Genomic DNA, 13246 nt, shown 5'->3' on the forward strand with positions numbered 1-13246 from the left:
AACTCAGGGGACATTTCTGTTCCTTTCAATGCAAATATGGAATAAGAAAATGGGATGCACTTTGTTGCACCTCTTCTGTCCAGACTGGAATTACAGGGCTACATTTTAACAGTTTTGTGTGCCAGTGATGAGATGCCATTGACATCTCATCGATTGTGTAAAAAAGTGATGTGCCTTATTCAAAAAGGGCATGTTCATGTACACAAACTCTCACCCCTTTAAAGCATGTGCACGAATAAGGGGGTGTTCCTGCATATTTCAACGCACATCCCAAATTTAGAAATGCGCAGAAATCGAACACATTCACCTGTACATGCAGAGGGATGCACAGTGCATGAGAGGGTCATTCGCGATACTGCTTTGAAACACCATTTGCTGTATAGGCGCATTATAAAGACCCAATAAATAACAAGAAAACGAAACAAAAAATACTGTCATTAGTTTTTGGGAAGTGGAACAGCAGTCCCACTTTCATTTCTATCCTTCAAACAGGGACAGAAATGTGTTTCCTTTTTGTTGAAAGGGCCAGTCACTGCCAAATGCACTTCCAACACTCAGCTGGGTGCTAGGAACCTGTAAAACATTAGTGCCAGGAGCTGTGTAAGGGTGCAGGCCAGCGCGTCATAACCACAGCCCCTCGATTATGCAGCGGTCACCTTTGAGAATAAGGTGATGCTTGCAATTACATAAAAGCGGCACATATAAAAATCATGCATCCTCTGCACTATGTTTAGACGCCCTATTTTTCGGGGATTGGCCCCAATGTGTCAGCGGTATTTCCACATGCAGACGTGACAATTTATTTTTTAAACTTTACAAATCATCACGCAAAGCAGCATCAGCTTAATTATGTACTTAGAGCAGTGTAAAATACAATATACATCACATAATAGAAAATAGACTGAACAAAATATTCATAACCTGTCAAAATTATAAAGGGCTGCACAGGAAGAGAAGGCGTGTGAGATGTGCTCTATTATATATCTAGAAAAGATATTTGCCCCCTTCTTTTTCCAACTACTGAAGCTTCTAGAACATCACATCTGATGGGCTTATAACCATCAAAACTTTTTCTTTTCTTTTTTATTTGAATGCGTTTGTCTTGACGAACAAACCTTTTACACTTTATACATACAAAATAACACTCATATATATATATATAAATATATATATATATGTATATATATATATATATATATATATATATATATATATATATATATATATATATATATGAGTGTTATGTGATATATATATATATACATAGTTTAGCAGTATTTCTTCACAATATAAACATGGAACACAAGTCATGGCACAGTTCACCAGTAACATGATAGAATAATCAAACAATGTCGACAAGCTAAGATGCAGCTGCAGTAACTACTAAAGATGCAGCCCCATAAATCGCAGACCACAACTGAATCAATAATAGACCTTTTTAAGCAGTCACGGTTTGTAAGACTTGTGTGCTCTCTTTCCTTAACATAATCAAAACAAGAAGACCATGTTCTCATGTTTTTGGGAAATCTGTTTCATAGAAGAACTGACAACGTTTCTATGGATAAGAACCACAGTATCTCTACCAACCAATAGTCCTTAATCTGCCCTAGAAAGGCCTTCTATTAAAAAGTGGGGAATAAGAAACCTGTAGCGCCTGATGAAGGCAAAGTCTTGTCCGCAGCCAGGTCTAAAATACAATTATAGCCACACCCATTACTACTCTGCCTTCTATGAAGGATCCTAAGATTTGTATTTATTCTCTAAAGAAAGGATCTTGACCCGCATTTGGGGCATAGAGTGACGCCAATGTACATTTTTGGTGTGATTTGCATATGGTCTTTCCCCTTCTGTAATGGCTTGGCAGGCTGAAGAATGATGGTATGGAGGGTTGCCCAGAGCAGCGCCAGAGGTTAGGATTAATTCCAACCTTTCAGCCATCACCTCTTTTGTTTTGCATAAGTCACCCCGAGTGGGACAGGTATGCCCAGACGTGGGTCCCAAGCCTGCCGGGCATAGAGAGCAAGTTACACCTCACTGTTGATGCCCAATGAGGCCGAAACATGTCTGAGGAGAGTTGAGGAATTGTGCAGAAGGGATGTGACCTAACAGTTTGAGCTGGACTGCCCCTTTAGGGGGTGGCACCAAGTCTGATTTGCATATGGTCTTTCCCCTTCTGTAATGGCTAGGCAGGCTGAGGAACGGTGGGAGGGTTACCCAGTGCAATGCCAGAAGTTAGGATTCATTCCAAACCTTCCAGCCATCACCTTTTTTGCAACAGGAGATCCTTCAGCATGCCCTTAACCATTAAGTATCTCCCCTAGCATAACATTTCACTGGGAAAATGTTATGTGGCACCCTTTTGTCAACCCATGCTAACAGATGGGTCTCCTGAAGGCAGGCAATAGATACATCCGTTTCCTATAATCAATCAGATGAGACATTTTGCAGTGCTTCCATATGCAGCTGTGGATGAATGGATAATAGAGGAACCACATTTTTAAATAATTGCTATAAAATTCCTAACATGGCAGAAACATTCAAGAAGAAACCGGCATGGGCAAAGGTTTGAGTGCGAAGAACATGTCTGCACCAGAGCACATACTCAATGCATCAGGTGCAGCAGGGAACATTCAAAATTGTTGTGGAATCCTAAATTGTAGTACATACAGACATGAATGTTTTAGTACACATTATATGATTCAATACAAAGGTGCTGCCAGGCTTACCTTGATTTAAGCCGTGATAATACTGCACGATATAAGAAACTGACCGGTAGCTGCTTTCTCCGCCCAATGGATAGAATAATTGGATGAATGGCTCCTATTACATATCCTTTAATGTAATAATCCTCAATTTTATTTGGTATATCACATAATGAATTGATCTTGATGACTTCAGGATTTGGAATTGCTAAAACAAAAAGAAAAGACGGTAGGTTAATTATTTCGGACAGAGAACTCCATGCCAACATCATGCATGTACATTTACTTTGCCTGGTGTGGAGGGCATGAAAGGGGTGGGTTGAGAAATCCACCACACACAAAAAAGCACTAGCTTTGTATGTTATCTTCATGTAGTGCTGACATTTGACGTGTATTGGCTGCAAATCTGTAAAATTGACTCGCAAATAACTATTAAACAAGGGACATTTTACGCTCATACTGAAGTGAATTTGACAGAAGAAGGCATGCCCTTGTTTGTGTAATGCTCTATGCACAATATGGAACAAGTTACTTACCTGTAACTGTTGTTCTCCAGCATGGGTCTGGCATGGATTCACATGCTCATGAATATTCCCCGTCGTCAGGCTGGGAATCCTCGGTAAAGAAAAAACCAGTATCAGTTTCGTTTCTGATCTGTCTTTCGTAGTAATATCCAATCACTGGTCTCTGCGTCATACTGACCACAGCCAATGACTGCCCTCTACCTAAGCACCGCCTCTGGCAGCCATCTTCAGATTTGGAAGCACGTGAAGTGGCAGTATGACCAAGTGAAGAGCCGCAGAGGGGTAGGCGGGAGGGTTCGCATGTGAATCCATGCCAGACCCATGCTGGAGAACAACAGTTACAGGTAAGTAACTTGTTCCTTCTCCAGCATGGGGTCTGGCATGGATTCACATGCTCATGAATAAAGAATACATAGCAGTACACACATGCACAACCACGGGAGGTGGCAAAGGCTCAACATTAAGCAGTACATCCAACTCAACATTAAGCATCTTACCTCCTCACCAGGCTCACCTCAGGCGAACAGGTTGCGCAGCACTGCTTGGCCGACCCTGGACTCCTCCCTGGAATCCCGATCGACGCAGTAGAATTTCGTGAAGGTGTGCGTCGACCTCCACGTAGCAGCCCTGCATATGTCCAGCAGGGGCACACCAGAAGGAACGCCGTGGTAGCTGCGATCGCTCTGGTGGAATGGGCTCTCGGACGGCCAGGCAGCGGTCGGTTTGCCAACCGATGACAGTACATGATACAGCCGGAGAGCCATCTGGAAATGGAAGCCTTCGAGAGCGCCTTCCCCTGATTGACAGGTCCAAAGTTCACAAAGAGTTGTGACGTCTTCCGAAAACACTTCGTGCGGTCCACGTAGAACTTCAGCGCTCTAGCCACATCCAGCGAGTGCAAAGTCCTCTCAGCCGGCGACGAAGGCGGCGGGAAGAACACAGGCAACACCAAGGGTTCGTTGAGATGGAAGTCCGACGGTACCTTGGGCATGAAGGAGGGGTGCGTCCTGAGCACTACCCTCGTGTCGTGAAAAGTCAAGTACGGGGCCTTGCATGAAAGGGCCTGGATCTCTCCCACCCGTCGTGCGGAGGTGATGGCCACAAGAAACGCTGCTTTCCACGACAGAAACTTCAACGGGGCCGAGTGCAGAGGCTCGAACGGAGGTCCCATGAGCTTGGTCAGCACCACGTTGAGCTCCCACGCCGGGGCCGGAGCCTTCACCGGCGGGAACGATCTGAACAGTCCCTTCATGAACTCTTTCACCAGACGATGAGACCACAAGGACGTCTGGCCCGTGGTTCTGGTGTATCGGGAGATCGCAGCAAGATGAATCTTGATGGACGCGTGTGCCAGTCCAGCTTTGGCCAGCGTCAGCAGGTACGGCAGTACCTGGGGAGCCGTAATCCGTAGAGGGTTAATCTTCTGTGCGTGGCACCAGACAGAGAACCTCTTCCATTTGTGTCCGTAGCATTTAAGAGTCGAGGACGCCCTGGCCTTTGCAAGAACCTCTCTGCAGTCGGCCGGTATGTCGTATCCTCCAAACTCTAGCGCTGCAGGAGCCAGGCCTGCAAGTTCAGCGATTTCGGGTCGTGGTGGAGGATGGCGCCTCCTTCCCTGGAGAGAAGATCCGCGTCCACCGGCAGCTTGATTGGCGGGGACGCTGACAAGTCCAGAAGGTCCGGGAACCATATCTGCCTCGGCCACGCAGGTGCGACAAGGATCATCCTGCACCGTGACCTCTTGAGCTGGTTGACGAGCCGGATTAGCAGTGGCAAAGGAGGGAACGCGTAGAGGAACAGGCCCTCCCAGGGGAACGAGAAGGCATCGCCCATGCTCCTCGCCTGGGGAAACCTGCTGGCGAACCTCCGGCACTTGGAGTTCGTCGCCGTCGCGAACAGGTCGATCTGGGGTGTGCCCCACCGTCGGAAGAGGCGATCCACTAGATCCTGCCGTAGTTCCCACTCGTGGCACGAGCGCAGCTCCCTGCTGAGTGAGTCGGCGATGGTGTTTTTTATCCCTGCCAGATGAAATGGCACCAGAAACATCCTTTGGGCGACGGCCCAATGCCACAGGCCCTGCGCCTCCTTGGACAGCGCTGGGGACCTGGTTCCGCCCTGTTTCCTGATGTAAAACATGGTGGTGGTGTTGTCGGTGAAGATCCTCACCACCTTGCCCTTGAGGGACGGAAGGAAGGACCTGAGGGCCCAGAACACTGCACGAAGCTCCAGGACGTTGATATGGAGGGACTTCTCCGTCGGGAGCCAAAGGCTTTTCGCGTGCAGATTTTCGGTGTGCGCTCCCCACCCTTCCAGAGAGGCATCGGTGGTCACTGTCTCCTGGTGATCTGGGGTCTGGAAGTCCATGCCCGCCGTCAGATGCGTGCGGTTGCCCCACCACCGGACTGCTCGGCAGAAACTCTCGTCGAGTGTGACCCTCTCCTCGAAGCTGCCCGTCGTTTGGATCCAGCGCGCGTCCAGGAACTCCTGCAACGGGCGCATCCGGAGCCTGCACATGGGAATGAGGTAGATGCAGGAAGACATCATTCCGAGGAGGGACTTGATGGACCTCACCTTGGCCGCGTCGGAAACCAACATCCGCTGTACCTTGCCCAGGATGGACCTGGTCCTTTCCTCCGACGGGGAGGCCAGAAGAGACACTGTGTCGAGCTTCGCTCCCAGAAACAGTGCGTTTTGCGCGGGTACCAGGTGAGACTTGGCGTAGTTCACGGAGAATCCCAGGTCCGTGAGAAGTCGGACGGTCCTTGCCGTGTGATCCAGGGCGAGCTCCCTCGACTTGGCTCGGATGAGCCAGTCGTCCAGGTAGGGGTAGACGTGGATCCCCTCGCGGCGCAGCCGCGCCGCCACCGGTGCAAGGCACTTGGTGAATACCCTGGGGGCCGACCGTAGTCCGAAGGGGAGGGCTTTGAACTGGTAGTGACGCCCTTGGACCACAAACCTGAGGAATTTTCGGTGCCCCTTTAGGATGGGAATATGGAAGTAGGCATCCTCCAAATCCAACGACGACAGGAAGTCTCCTTCCTCCAGCTGACCCAGGACGTGCTGGAGGGTGACCATCCGGAACTTTTGCGCCTTGATGAACTTGTTCAGAGGTCGCAGGTCCAGGATGGGGCGCCATCCCCCCGTCTTCTTCTTCACGAGGAAGTATCTCGAGTAAACTCCGGAGCCCCGAAGTCTCTTTGGGACGAGTTCGATGGCACCCTTCCTCAGCATCGCCTTTACCTCCAGGAGAAGTTGAGGGACGTGAAGTTCTTTCCTGGCCACGGGGGGGACGCGCGGACACCTTCTTTGAAATTCGAGCGCGTGGCCCCGGGCCAAGGCGTCCAGCACCCAACGGTCGGTGGAGATGGACTCCCACACGCTGACGAATCTCGCCAGCCGGCCTCCCACCGGGGTGCTTCGGTGGGGGCCCGACCCCACGGTCGGTTCAATCCTGCTTCGACGAGGCTTTGCCGCCTTGACCTCCTTGGCGACGACGGCGGGGTCCGCCAGACTTGCCTCGTCCTCTGTAGGCCTCCTGAGCCGACGAGCGGGCCGCTTGACGGTAGGTGGAGAAACCGCCGCCTGAACTTTTGGAGGCGCCCTTGCCTCCGCTGCTCCGAAAGGGCGTCCGTCGTTGTTGCAGAACTCCAAGGGCCCGGGCCGTCTCGGTGTCCGCTTTAATGGCCTGAAGGGAATCGTCCACTGTTTTCCCAAACAGGTTGTTCCCATCGAAGGGCATGTCCAGGACTCTGGCCTGAACGTCTTGACGGAAGTCCGTAGCCTTGAGCCATCCACGCCGCCTAAGGCAAACGCCGTTGCCCAACTGGCGGAACCCGGTGTCGGCGATGTCCGTCGCAACGGTAATGGCGTGGTCCGAAGCCACCTCACCTTCCTGCAGGATCTCCAGGGCCTCTGCCCTCTTGTCGTCTGGCAAGAAGTCCAGTAGGGGAGCCAGTTTGTACCAGAGCTCGCTGTCGTAGCGGGCCACGATAGCCAAGGCGTTGGCCGCTTTAATCGTCGTCGCCGCAGACGAGATGACTCTGCGTCCCATAGCGTCCAATTTCTTTCCCTCGCCGTCCGGTGGGGAAGTCGATGTGGAGGCCGCACCCCCCCCCGCTTTTTTCCTGGCCGCCGCGGAGACGACCGAGTCCGGGGTAGGCTGCGCCCGGAGGCACAGGGGGGCCGTGTCCGGGGGGACCTGGTACTTCTTCTCGTACCGGTCCCTTCTAGCTGGCGTCGTGGAAGGGTTCTTGAGGAGGGTGAGGCCCTCATCCCAAATGTCGTCCAATAGAGGCACTGAGAGGACCGTCTTCCTCTTGGCCTCGCGCCGCTCATAAAGGAAACCTTCCTTCTTCTTCTCCTCAGGGCAGAGTTGGAAAAGCTCGGATGCCCTGGTGATCATGGAGTGGAACGATCCAATCTCGTCGGGCGGAGAAGCCCTGGTGGGAGGCGACGACGGTACATCCTCGTCGTATACCTCGTCGTCCGTACCCGTCGCTGCCGTGTCAGTCCCCGTATCATCCCCTCGGGTGGACGGGGAGGAGGGCTGGAAGGGGCGCGACGGCTGAAAAGGAGGCGGAGGGTGGATCCTTCTTTTCTTGGTAGGGGGAACACCAGAAGGTCCCGGTTCTGGGTCCCCCGATGGGAGAGGTTCCGTCGGCAACGGTAGTCTCGTCCTTATCTCCGAGCATAAGGACTGTATAGCCAACAAAATGGCCGCCGAGCTGTCTCGCGGCGCTGGCAGAGGGGGATCCGACGGGCGATCAGGGGCCCCGTCGGTACCCTCGATTTCGTCGTCGTCGCCTGCGTCGGGATCCATCCCGACGGGCCGGTCTTCTTCCACGCCGAGGCCGTGGCTTAAGACTTCGACCAGCTCCTCCTCCGAGGTTGAGGCCGAATCTACGACGACGCTCTGCCCCCCCTTTTTCTTCCCCACGGGGGATTTCACGGGGGCCCTATCGATGGGCACAAAAGAGGACTCCCTCCGAGGTGGCAGGGAGACTCTGAGCCCCGAGGTCGCCACCACTGGTGTAGCCCCCACAGGCTGAGCCAGGGCCGCCGCGACAGTTTCGATAGAGGGCTTGGCCGGATGGATTAAGGCCTTCACCACCTTAGGTGAGCTCACCGCCTTATCCTTGAGGGGGGGGACACTGCCTCGCTCCCCCTCCGATGGGGCCTTCGAGCTCGACCGGGGCCTCTCCAGGAGCTTCGCCGGGTGCTCGGCCTTCCTCTTACCCGACCCAGAGCGTTGGCTCGTGGTTGATGGTGCCGGGGAGGGTGCGCCCTGCCTGGCGCCCGTAGAGCCCGACCGTTCGGCGCTCCCGGTGCCAGCGGACTCGCGGTGCTTTGCCTTGTGTTGGACCCCCGTCGCCGGGGCGTCCTCAAAGGTCTTAGAAGACCGCTCGGATTTCTTCTTCTTCTTCTCGCCTGACGGGCTCTTACCTTCCAGCCAGTTGGCGAGACGTTGATGGCGGTCCTTCATGGTCCGCTCCGACATGTTGCCGCAAAACGCACAGTCCTTCTCCACGTGCGTCTTGTCCTCATGTAAGCAGTAGAGACAAAAGGAGTGTTCGTCCTCCTTAAAGACGTTCTGCAGCTGGCATCCAGGGCAGACCCTGAACAGCTTTCCGGGCGTCGAGCATCCCTTCTCCTGGGCCATGTCCGGGCCTGAGAAACTTCTGGAGTCCTCCAAAAGCGCAGCTCGACGAAATCTTCACCCTTGAGGGGCGCAGACGAATCCGACACGGGTCCCCGTTGATCGGATGGAGAGTCGGTGGAGCTTGAGGCTCTTTTGACCGAAAACAAGAAGTTTTTTGAGAAAAAACGTGAAAAAATAGCACTAACGCTCGAGAGCAATAGCACGAGGATCCCAACACATGAACGTGCGGTAAAAATCTGAAGATGGCTGCCAGAGGCGGTGCTTAGGTAGAGGGCAGTCATTGGCTGTGGTCAGTATGACGCAGAGACCAGTGATTGGATATTACTACGAAAGACAGATCAGAAACGAAACTGATACTGGTTTTTTCTTTACCGAGGATTCCCAGCCTGACGACGGGGAATATTCATGAGCATGTGAATCCATGCCAGACCCCATGCTGGAGAAATAAGGTTGTAAAGTGTGTTTTATGATCAACTAGAGCCCCATCAGGTGCTATGTAATATGGTCTAGTTTACAAGCTTGGTTAGACTGCACAAGGGCACCAGATCTTGCCAAGTATACACAACGGGATAGCTGCGGAGACCACGATTATATTACTATTTACCGGCAGAAAGGACCTAATAGCTCAGACGTTTGAGATAATTAAATACATTGCTAGTTGCTGCCTTTACTAGGTTACGACAGCGAGATCTAGCTGGAACAAGGGTGGTGCAAGTTAGGGGAGACAGAAAAGGTGTACCAGGATTCCTTGCTGCTATTTATCACCACTGCTTAAACCTAATATAATTTAACTTCAATAACTGGGGGCTCATCCAGTGACTCACTAGCAGAATACACTCCCTAAACTAACAGATGATGGGGACCAGATCCTGGCTCAGGGAAGCCAGATCTGAGTGTGGTCAGCATAGGAGTAAAGGAGATATGTGAAGGAGTAGGCTACCTCAACCAATGGCTAAACATATTGAACAGGATCAGACACAACAAAGAGCCCTGCTGGACATCACGCCAAGGGGCATGTGGCAAGTTTTCTGAAATCCTCATCCTTATATGTAGGGGTAGCTAGCCACCTGTTTGTTTGTTTGTTTATTTTATTTATAGTGCGCGCCAGACCCAGGGGCATCAGGGCACAAGACATAAGAATATGCTAGGCTTGGTTACACAGGTAAATAGAATACATCAAGCATCATAGGGATGGGGACATTTACATGAGGGAGTGAGTAAACAGTAAAATGAAACAGTATACAGAAGAATGTGCAATACAGAGGCATACTGACAGTCAGGTACATAATTAGCAGAGTAATAGGGCTGGCCTCTGCGTTTTGGATACAGCTGAGGTGGGGCTGTAGCATTGCAAATTACTTGTCGTTATTTTTCAGCCATGTAGTCATGTTCTGTCTAAATTTGGCAAGGGTCTGGTGTTCTCTTAGGTGGGCAGGCAAGGAGTTCCACAATTGAGCTGCCTTAACTGGGAAGCTGTGTCCTCCAATGGTGGCCAGTTTAAATCGTGGTACTAAGAGGCAGTTGGAATTGGCAGATCTAGTCAGCCTGAGGGAGGTTTTTCTGATAATCCTATCAGTTAAGTATGGAGGTGCTTTATTATTCAGACAATTGTAAGTGAGGGTGGCAATTTTGAGTCGAATTTTGTCAAAGGTAGGTAGCCATTTGTAGTTTCTCCTAGTGGATGAGATATCTGGTAGCGATAGCACAGCAAGTAGAGCGCTCGCTTTGACATCTGTGCAGAGCCTACTGACGCAGGTTTGAATCCCGGCAAGGCCAAACTCAGCCTTTCATCCTTCCGAGGTCGATAAATGAGCACCACACACTGTGGGTAATAATAAGCAGCGCTCAGATACCTGAGGGTTCGTAGCGCTATATAAATGCTAAATTATTATTATTATTATATGTTCCTTTCTGTTTATCAAAAGTGCTGCTCTCAGAGCGTTATTCTGGAGTACCTGAATTTTTTGAATTATATGTTTACTTGCACCAGCATACAAGGCATTGCAATAATCCAATTTGGATAGTATGAGGGCTCTAGAGAGAATTAGGCAGCTGTCTATGGGTAGAAATAGTTTGCTTGCTCTGATTAGTTTGCACGTATATGCAGTAGCAGATGCCATAGAATTGACTTGTTTGGTGAATTTAAGGGTAGCATCCAGGTAAAAGCCTAGGGTCTTCACCTCCTTAGCTACTTTGATGTCGTTACCATCAATGGTGAAGTGGGCATAATCAAGGCTAAGTTTGGATAGGTGGGCCGTAGTGCCTAGAATAATAAGCTCTGTTTTATCATCGTTCAGGCATAGTCCATGGGTAGCCATCCATGCCTGAATGATGCTGTGAATTCTATTCACCAAGGTCAGGTCCATAGAGAAGTCTCCACTGAGAGGAAGGAGGATTTGGGTATTGTCTGCATAATTTGTGTAGGCGATACCCAAATGATCCATTTCGTCAAAAAGTGGCTTAGTGAATACATTGTAGAGAGTTGGAGACACAGAGGGATAGGTTCTGCTGAGGCTGAGGGTGAGAAGACTCTCATAGTCCTGTTACTCAAGAATGACTCGATCCATATTATGGCTTTCTTTGAAAAATGTGCTGCCGAATCTAGGTAAAGGCATAAGACTTTGTGATCGACCAAGTAAAATGCAGCCGAGAGATCTAGCAGGAGGAGTAGAGCAGTTTCGACCTTGTCTCTAAATTCGTCGATTTGGGCCTTATGATCGATTAGAGCTGTTTCTGTGCCATGTTGGGGACGGAAACCAGATTGGCAAGATCCTAATAGGAGATTGGATTCCAGGAAGTTCTGGATTTGAATGTATGCCACTTTATCTAGGATTTTAAGGAGGAATGGCACAGTTGTTATAGGTCTGTAATTTGTGGGTATGGATGGGTCAAGGGTTTGTACCCAGGAATTGTTCGGAACGGTGCCAGATGTGAATGAGGAATTGATAAGTTTGGATATGAATGGCGCAAGTTCTCTGGCAGCGTCCTTGATAAATTGTGCTGGGCATTGGCCACCCTTACAATTAGAAGGTTTGAGTCCAAGTATAACCTTCTCCACTTCAATAACAGACACTTTAGTAAAGCTGAATCGTGTATCTTGTTTAGGGTGTGGCAGCAATACTTTGTTGGGAGTCGTTTGAGGAGCTAGTGAGGCTTTTTTGTGGGCAATTTTAGTTTGTAAGTTAGAGACTTTATTAGTAAGTGCGTGCTGGATACTGGATATTGGAGCAAAGTTTGTCTTTAGTACAATCTTATTGCGGTAGGATAGGTGTTTCTAGTTCTTTTAGAATTGTGAACAGTTCTTTGGTACTAGATTTAGACTGTGATATTCTGTTATTGTAGGTCTCTTTTTTGGCTAGGAGGATGTCTTTTTTGTATTGGGATGAGATGTTGGTAAGGTTAATTTTATTTTCTGCTGAGGGTGAAAGTCGCCAGGCAGTTTCACATTTTCTTTTAAGTAGTCTTAGATTCTTTAAATGAGGTGTGAACCAAGTGTTGAGATGTTTTTAGGTTTACTCTTCCTTAATTTAAGAGGTGCAATATCGTCAAGGGCATAACTTTATTATATTGTTCAACTAGAGAATTAGGGTCCATGTTGTCAGGTAAGGTGTTAAGGTTAGGTAGTATGTATGGAAGTAGTTTGTCTACTGTCATGTTTTTTTGTTCCTTGTAAGAGTGGGTGGGGCCTGTGAGGTGGTTTGAGCTGTGGCCAATTTGGTAGCCAGTGTGAAAGACAGGAGATAATGGCCAGTCCAAATTTGAGGAGCTATGGTTGTGATGGTAACATTACAATTGTACTCTGCAATCCATTCAAGAGTTCAACCTTTATCATATGTGGGTAGGTTGACTTCCTGAATAAATCCTAATTCTTTCAGAGTATTGGCAATGGCAGTAGATTGGATGTCCTTAGTATCGTTGTAGCCTAGGTTGAAATCACCTAGCACTAAGGTTTGAGAGGTATTTTTTAAGTTGTTAGATAGGGCCATGGAGAGGTCATCAGAGAAGGATTTGATGGGACCTGGTGGTCTATAGATAAGGTGAATGTTCAACGTTTGGGAGTTGGCAATTGGTATTTTGACAGCTAGGCATTCACACGATTTCAGAGTGGGTGTAGTAACTAATCTCATGGATAAGTTAGTTTTAGCAATAATTGCTATTGCTCCTCCCCGAGAGACCTGTCTGTCCGCTCTCAGAATAGTGTAGTTATCAGGGACTGCTAGAGACAAGGCTGGGCCTGCGGCCTCGTATAGCCAGGATTCTGTAATGGCCAGGAAGTCAAGGTTACCTGTAAGGATAATGTCAGATATTTCAGTTGCATGTGCAACTAGCGACCTTGCATTTATGAGGGCTCCTTTGAGATT

The 13246-nt window shown here is 49.5% G+C and overlaps 1 protein-coding gene across 1 annotated transcript in view; it reads right to left on the reverse strand.

The window, feature by feature from the left end:
• Window positions 1-13246, reverse strand: part of RFTN2 (raftlin family member 2) — a 483996-nt gene that overhangs the window by 347497 nt on the left and 123253 nt on the right. The window contains exon 2 of the mRNA XM_069615738.1: window positions 2727-2910. Within this exon, the coding sequence (XP_069471839.1) occupies window positions 2727-2910 (184 nt within the window). The remainder of the gene's footprint in view (window positions 1-2726; window positions 2911-13246) is intronic.

The sequence above is a fragment of the Ambystoma mexicanum genome, chromosome 9 (genome assembly GCF_040938575.1).
Source record: "Ambystoma mexicanum isolate Mex_15411 chromosome 9, UKY_AmexF1_1, whole genome shotgun sequence".
NCBI lineage: Eukaryota > Metazoa > Chordata > Amphibia > Caudata > Ambystomatidae > Ambystoma > Ambystoma mexicanum.